The sequence below is a fragment of the Sinocyclocheilus anshuiensis genome, unplaced genomic scaffold, assembly GCF_001515605.1.
Source record: "Sinocyclocheilus anshuiensis isolate Anshui unplaced genomic scaffold, SAMN03320099.WGS_v1.1 scaffold1161, whole genome shotgun sequence".
NCBI lineage: Eukaryota > Metazoa > Chordata > Actinopteri > Cypriniformes > Cyprinidae > Sinocyclocheilus > Sinocyclocheilus anshuiensis.
Window position 1 is genome coordinate 528,746 of NW_015558611.1, and position 8,330 is coordinate 537,075.

The following is an 8,330-nucleotide window of genomic DNA, read 5'->3' on the forward strand; positions in this document are numbered from 1 at the left end:
AAAGAGAAAGAGAGAGAGCGAGAGAGAGCGAGAGAGAGAGAGAGCGCGCGAGCGAGAGAGAGAGAGAGAGAGCAAGAGAGAGAGCGAGAGAGAGAGAGACGAGCGGCAAAATACAGTAGAACATTATAACCAGTGAAACTGTCTACACTAGATGCAGCGCGGCTCGACCATAGACTGTATAGGGCGCGACACGACAAAACCCGACATTAAACTGATGCCTTGTTCTATTTATGACGTACTGTAATGTAAATAAATAAACATGCCTGCTTGAAATAATAAAGAATGTGTTAAGTTGTTATAAAGAATGCATATTATATAACCATTGCTATTTCATTGAAAGCAGGACCATGTACTAGTTTTTTTATGAGAAGTGGTTTTATTTAATTTTAATATAAAGGCATGTTGTGTGTCACAAAAGTTAAATCTGTGTCTATATTGCATGATAAAACCTTAATATCAAACCTATATAATGAGTTTGGAAATTTTAGAGAAATGCTTAATAAATGCATTACTCCAACTAAACCCATTAGAATTTAGCCAGATTTAGTCGACTAAAACTAAAACAATTCAGATGACTAAAATATGACAAACTAAATGGCATTTTAGACAAAAGACTATGACTAAGACTAGATCAACATTTGCTGTCAAAATTAACAGTTTTGCAGAATTTGTGATCATTTAAGCATGTGGGGCTCTGTATTTCTTTAACTTCTCTTTGGCCTAAATGTTTCTCTGTATACGGTGATAACAACATTTGACTCAAAGCAGCTTTAAGCGTGCAGGAAGCGTTCATGCAGAGATGTTTGAGTGGGCTGTAAGCTGCTCTGTGCTAAATGACCTTACTCATGTCTGCTGTCGTCTTCACTATCATCTGAGAGAGAACACCTCCAGGTCTGCTTAAAGCCTCCATCTCTCCTGTCCTCACATTTATCCAGAGCTATCAAACACATCAGAACAACGTATCAGAACATGGCCATAAGGAATATCATAAGAAACTTTTATCATATCATATCCATTTGATTATAGCAATTTTTAGTATAAGGATTCAAGTATTTATCTTTTGAAAAAAGAATTTAATAAGAAATCAAATGTAAATATAAATCAACTTTCAGCACTCCAATATGCATTTGAGATGCAATGAGCTGCAATTTGGTGAAAGGGTTCAAAGAGACTTTTAATCTCCAACGACTCATGAAAACTGCAAAAAAAAATGAAAGACATTATTAATGTTATGAACTATTTCTATATCACATACATACTGAAACTTTGCTCATCAATGAATCCTCCACTTGCAGCAATGACCGCTGTGCTGATCTAACACTTCTACCAGATATATTAAAGCAAGGGTTAGGGGCCTATATTACTGCAAAATATTCTCACAAACTGGCTGAAGCGGGGTGGGATTTATATTATACAGTATATATATGGTTCAACGGATCATATTGTGGTTTTTGAGTCACGGATCGGATGATTTTTCAGATAAGCAAGAAAAAACATATTTAAAGCACAGAGAATGAGAATGCCAAGAAGGGTTTTTTGACAATTATACGTGTATGTACCTCAAACACAAGGAGACGTGAAAGAGGAATCAACTCATATGCGTGTGCGTGCTTCGCGTGAGTAACGAATCGAGTTCTCTTTCACTTCTTCTTGTGGTTTAAAATCTCTTGAATGTGTAAATTGGCAAATTAATCTGCGAATCACATGCGTGCTGAACTGTGGGGTCTGGTCTGTACGCATCACAGATCAACTGCGATCTGTTTAACCCCTAATATATGACAGATAAGAACAATCATTCATTTACTAATTGAACATTTAATTTACATGAAATCGTCAAATTGCTACTCCAATTTTTGGCTACACATTTTTCCCAGAACGTTCTAGGAAGATCTAGTCTGTTTTCTTCTTTCAAGACAGCAGTGCATAGAATAGCATCCTTTAAAAAAAAAAAGAAAAAAAAAGTGTAAAACCAAATTTTGATTCACATGTGTACAATAACTTGCAAGAAATGCAAGCGTACTCAATAAATTGGTAACTGGAAACAGATATAGGCTACAGCCGTTTCCACGCTTCCTTATTAAGTACAAACATTTTTAACTGTGCTAATAACAAAAAAAGGTCTCTGGAGTGCCAAATCAGCATATTAGAAAGACTATGTAACACAGTGTTTCTTACAGTGTGTAAGCAGTGTGTCACATTGTGTCAAAAGCAAGCAATAAACTAATGCACTGTTCAAATATTGATATACTGCACGTGTTTACACTACTTCCGACAACAGGACAAATGGATTTGCAATGCTCACTTTGACAGCCTCAAGACGGTGCATCACATCAACTGACGCAGTTTTAGGGCATTTTCCCACCTGGCTTGTTTGGAGCGTTTGTTTCTGAATCTGGCACATTTTCAGCCTTAGTACGTTTCCTTCAGGCACAAGTGAACACAGCAATTCTGCTCTGCACCAAAACAATCAGTCCGAGATCGCCTTCATCTTAAACTGCTGTGTAACTGCTCTTCCTGAAACGGGTGCATTACAATAATGCTGTCCCGATGAAGGGTCTAACCGTTAAATTATATCAAATTTATCAGCGGGAATGATGGATACAATCACAATCAGTCCAATAAGCTAACTTCTGGATGGCTGACGCCACGAGGAACATAAAGTTGTACTCTGACTAGGGATGTAACGATTACCGGTTTGACGATAAATCATGATAAAATTCCCCACGGTTAGTATTACCGTTTCATCTTTTAATTATCATTAAAACCGTATTAGATTACCGCGATTTGAACAACTCGCGATAAATAAATACTGTCCAGCATAAAGCACCGTTTTAAGTAACAGTCTCACGTGCGCACAGCACACGGAGTAGTTTCGTTTCGAGTGAAAACAGGGCGGAAAAGCTGGGAGGTTTTAAAAGAGTGCTAAGGGAATTATACAAATGAATATGCGAATGAATTAATTATATGAATGTACCTCTGAATAGGGATGGGTATCGTTAAGGTTTCAACGGTATTACTACTCTTATCGATACTGCTTATTAGGGCTGCACGATAAATCGCATGCAATATTTAACGCGCATCTTGTCAGTAAAGCCGGTTCTGTAATCAGCGGTAAATCTCCATCACCTGCGTGCTTTCACATTGAGCAGCATTAACTACACAGAGCCGTTGTTCACTGACGAGCTGCGCAAAACCACGTTCATATTCACACGATTTTTTGCGCAGCTCGTCAGTGAACAACAAAGCTATATATATTATTGCTATATATAGCAATAATAAATGCATGTGTGTTTTATTAATTTCTCCAGTACCGATAGCAGAACCGTTAACGTCAGAGCTTATCGATACTCCGGTCTTTCATAATTTAGCCCCGGTACCGATTAAATACCGAGTTTCGGTACCCATCCCTACCTCTGAAGTTTCTGACTGTCTTTAGAAACGATTCGATGGCATTTTGTTTTCATCTTCGCTCCATGTAATACGTAAAGGAAGTGTTCTTAATCACAATACTGCTTTGTCCACAGAGGTTACGGGTAACAGCTCTAATCCTGCTTTTCCATCAGCGCCACCTGCTGTCAGGGAGTGGATTTACAGAGACCTATATTTATATTCAGCCTGTGCGCAGTTTCTGTCTGGCCAAAAACGGACCGAATTTGCATGCCCACCTGTACATTTTGACCGGTTGATGAAAAACAAGCTTATGTGGATTCTACACATTTAAACAATTCAGATAAGTTATCTAGAATTATTTATGGAGCCGATAAAATACATATAATAATTTATTAATCAGTTATCATTTTGACTTATATCTTTTCTTTATTTAAAGGCTGAAATGTGAGGTTTACCTTTTTATTAAACTTTTTCAAAGCTTTATTTGAACATTTACATTAGATATTTCAACATGCTATTAAACAGTTGTCAGTCAAGTTGTCATTTAAAATCCGAACATCATTGGTAATGTTATTGTTTTAGTGAGTATGCAAACAAAAAGTCCTTTTATTTGTTGTTTGTTGATTTTTAAATATAAAACTTGGTGAAGTGATTTATGTGTCGGTACTTTTTGAACATCTCCAGCACATTTGAACAATACCGTGATAATACGGATAACCGCGATAATTGTGGTCACTATAACCGTAATAAGAAATGTTCATACCGTTACATCCCTAACTCTGACCAATGAGAGGACAGTTTTACTCACAAAAACTAAAGCATTTTGGCATGCTTTAAAATGTTGCCTTGTGAAAACAAACCAAACCAATTAAACATTTTAACAATTTAAGGGCCTGTTTCAGAACAACGCAAACGATCCTTAGACACGGTGTTAATAGAAGTAACGGCTGCAGAAAAGATTTCTGAAAATGGAAAACATTTATTATTTCTATCAAAAATCAATGACACTATTACTGTTTTTTTTTCTTTTGATTATTTTATCAATTAAATGCTATATTGATGAGCAAAAGCATAAATTTATTTTTTTTAAATGGCGATTCCAACTTCCAATTTACAGCTCTATCTATCTGTCTCTGTATTCACCTATATTCCTAACTATCTCTGTAAAAACTCTATTGTATAAAGCACTATATATACACATAAGGAAAGGTGACTTGACCATTTTTAAAAACCACTCTTCAGACAAGGCTTTGTCGAACCAGCATCAAAGTTTTTCTTGATAAAACTGCATATAAATTAGAAACAATAACATATTTGATCACATTTGCAAGTGTAGTCGACATGAATGTGAACATTTCATTCATGTCTTTTATGAATTTTGATGGCAATATGATTATTCTGCAGATGAAAACAGGAGAATATATTCATTCGTATGTGAAAGGAAAATAATATTTTCATGTAACGTTATACTGATATTACAGGGTTGAAGGGCCCACGTTGAATCAATGAGAAACACAGCTAAAAAGCTCAAGTCGTGATGAATACATAGATATAGTCCTATTTATTGTTGATGACAAGGCATAATGAGTACATTTAGAATGATTTAAGATATATAACGTTATATATATTTTTTTTTAATTCAACGATTTCTGAAGTTTGTTTATCTCGCATAGCATCAGGCCCCAGTCTGCTTTAGCATCCATACACTGAAACAGATACTTTAACAAGGGGACAGACCTTCAAACTACACTTGTGTAATACAATGCACTTTAATGCAAGTATATTTATTGTTTAATCAGCTCAGATGTTTATATTTTTGCAGCGTGAATGCTGCTGCTCGGTTAGCACGTGCGCTAACGCACACACGATGAAATCTGACGGATAATATGCATTGCATATTCACATTTATACACGAACACAAGACAAACAGCACATTAAAACACAATAAAGACGCGTCTTACCTTCAATAAACAGACTCTTTTTATGATTCATATTGGTCCATCCCTTCAAACGAGTTTAACCTCGCGCACTGCACTTTTCTGTCACTTCAACACTCAAAACACTTTAATATTTCACATGTGATTTCATGAGTTCACATCCCAATGTCACTCAAATTCAATCTATGCAAAATGATGTCGCTTTGTGTTTTTCAGTCCAAATGAGCAGAAATCCCGCTGAAAAGAGGACCAAAGTAAAATATCGCCGTCTGTCTCACCGCGGAGATAAAAGATGATTACACTCGCAAAGATAATTAAGCGACCAGTGTGGGAGACTAAAATGCATGTAATAGAATGTGTAATTTTAAGACATTTTGTGAAACTCTGAGCGGTTAAAAGTGCATTATTCTACAGCACGAAGCGCTATTGAGTCACTTCCGTCAAAGACTTTTGTGCAATATTAGTAAAATGTCGTAAATATAACAATCTATTTGCTAGGGCATATTCTGCTTACATATCAGTATTTATCTATAATATAAGCATCATATGGTGTGAATGACCATGACACTTAACTCATGAATAACAACAGCTAAAAATGTAATCCTAAAATATTAGAAATATTGACCCTGTAAATAATAACACCATGAATTCCATGCAAGTCCATGCCATGCATAATATTGGGGATAGCTATGGTTATTTATATAAAACTTAACCTTAAAAGTCCAAGTTGCAGCAAAATTACAGAAAGAAAGAGACACACAACATCAGAGCTCCAGGTTTATAATAGTGTATCTGTCACTTTAAGTCACTATATCACAAACATATGTGATAACGAGCCTGGTCTCATGAAAGTGCGTATAAATAGTACGCCAAATAAAAACGAAAACTCGTGGTATTGATACGCAAAAATGGACTTTGGCGTGCATATGATACGCATGTGTTTGGCGTGCATATAATACGCAGTTTTCGCGTGCATATGATACGAAATTTGTTGGCGTGCATATGATACGCATCTACCCCACAACCCTAAACCCTAAACACCGCGTAGCATATACACGCCAAAGTCCATTTTTGCGTATCAATACCACGAGTTTTCGTTTTTATTTGGCGTACTATTTATACGCACTTTCATGAGATCGGGTTGACCATATTTCACGAATTGACAGAAAGAAAACAAACTGAAATTAGAGGGAATACTAACCTATAAATCATGAATGCACATTTCAATTTACCAAAGGCTTGCTTAACAGCCAGCTATGATTTGGGATGCATAGCTCTCAAAACTCCTGTCTCACATGCCATTTTTAAGGATGATATGCAAAATAGTATAGTGTAGTTTTTTTTTAATTAATCTAAAAATACTTTGTTAAAAATATTGTTCTGTGCACACTGCAAATAAAAAAAAATACATGTTAAAGTGTAAAGAGATTGCTTTGATTTGTTATTTAATATGTATGGTTATTATTTTAAAAAGTAAAAAAATAAAATAAAATAAAATAAAGCGCTTTAATGACAAGATTAGTTTACAGTGCATAAATTGGGACAAATAAGTATGTATGTAATCTTACATTGTCCATTATACATAAATGGGATACATAATCAAAAACAACAATTAGTTGGGCAAATATTACACTTTAACAAATAAAGGTTCTTTATTTGCATCAGTGGTTCCAAACCTTTAACATCCACAGAATCTTATCAGACCACAAAAGGTTCTTTATAGTGGAAAAAAAAGGTTATTTAGATTATTAAAATGTTGTTCACACTGAGAAATAGTTTGTTTAAGAACTGTTAAAGGGTTTTAACAGTTCATCTTTCATGAAAACTAACAGTACTTAAATGTAATTATTTATAATCTGCACTTTTTTCCAGGTCGTGGAGTGGTGAAGCAAGCTATTCATTACTGAGTCACATGATCCTTCGAAATCATTCTAATATGCTGATTTTCTGCTCAAGAAACAGTTCTTGTTATCAATGTTGAAAATGGTTGTGCTGCTTAATGAAACAATACAAACACAATACAGTGTCTTTTTTTCAGGATCCTTTAATAAACAGAAAGTTTGAAGAACGCCATTTATTTGACATTTAGACACATTGACATTGGTGGCATTGAGAGACACAATTTGACATGTATTTGCAACATGCACTGTCATTTTAGATCAATTTAATGTGTCCTAGCTAAAAATATTAATTTAAAAATTATAATTATTGTAATAAATGATATTTTATTATATTGTTCCAATAATTCCAGAAATCTTTTTACTTTAGCAGATACATCATAAAATCTGTAAAGTTAAATCAGGTGCAATTGAATCAATGAGCAACATTAACAGTAGGGGGCAGCAGAGAACAATTAAAATCTGCTTCCTGCACTAATGTCATTCATACGACCTGACGATCTTAAAAAGTTAACAGCCCTTATCATCCTAACATTGTCTGTGCTTTATATAAAAATAAAGTGAAAAAGAAATATCTCTGGGTCACTAATTAAATTTGTGGCATTAATGGTAACTTCTTTTGAACAAAATATCCGATTTCCTTGCATGCTGGATAACATGATCATCAGCTTCAGTCAGCTCAAGAGGGTGCTGTGATAATGAAATGATTTGACCAAATAGTAATTAAATAATAAATAAATGAAATCGGAAATTCTGAAATATTTTCGATTAATTTTTCACTCAGATTGTTAAACTGATATCAGCTTAAATTATGCAAGGAAATCTGACCTTTAGTGCAACAAAAAGTTAAAGGGGTCATATGATGTTGCTAAAAAGAACATTATTTTGTGTATTTGGTGTAATGAAATGTGTTTATGGTCTAAGGTTCAAAAAACACATTATTTTCCACATACTGTACATTATTGTTTCTCCTCTATGCCCCGCCTTTCTGAAACGCGTACATTTTTACAAAGCTCATCGGTCTGAAAAGCGAGGTCTGCTCTGATTGGCCAGCTATCCAGTGCGTTGTGATTGGCCGAATACCTCAAGCGTGAGACGGAAATGT

At 34.9% G+C, this 8,330-nt stretch overlaps 1 protein-coding gene across 1 annotated transcript in view; it reads right to left on the reverse strand.

The window, feature by feature from the left end:
* Positions 1–5,758, reverse strand: part of LOC107680310 (sentrin-specific protease 6-like) — a 35,373-nt gene extending 29,615 nt beyond the window's left edge. Inside the window, exons 1-2 of the mRNA XM_016476155.1 lie at positions 5,352–5,758; positions 844–937 (exon numbers count right to left, since the gene is read on the reverse strand). Coding sequence (XP_016331641.1) covers positions 844–937; positions 5,352–5,382 — 125 coding nt within the window. The 5' untranslated portion in view covers positions 5,383–5,758. The remainder of the gene's footprint in view (positions 1–843; positions 938–5,351) is intronic.
* Positions 5,759–8,330: the final 2,572 nt, after the last annotated feature.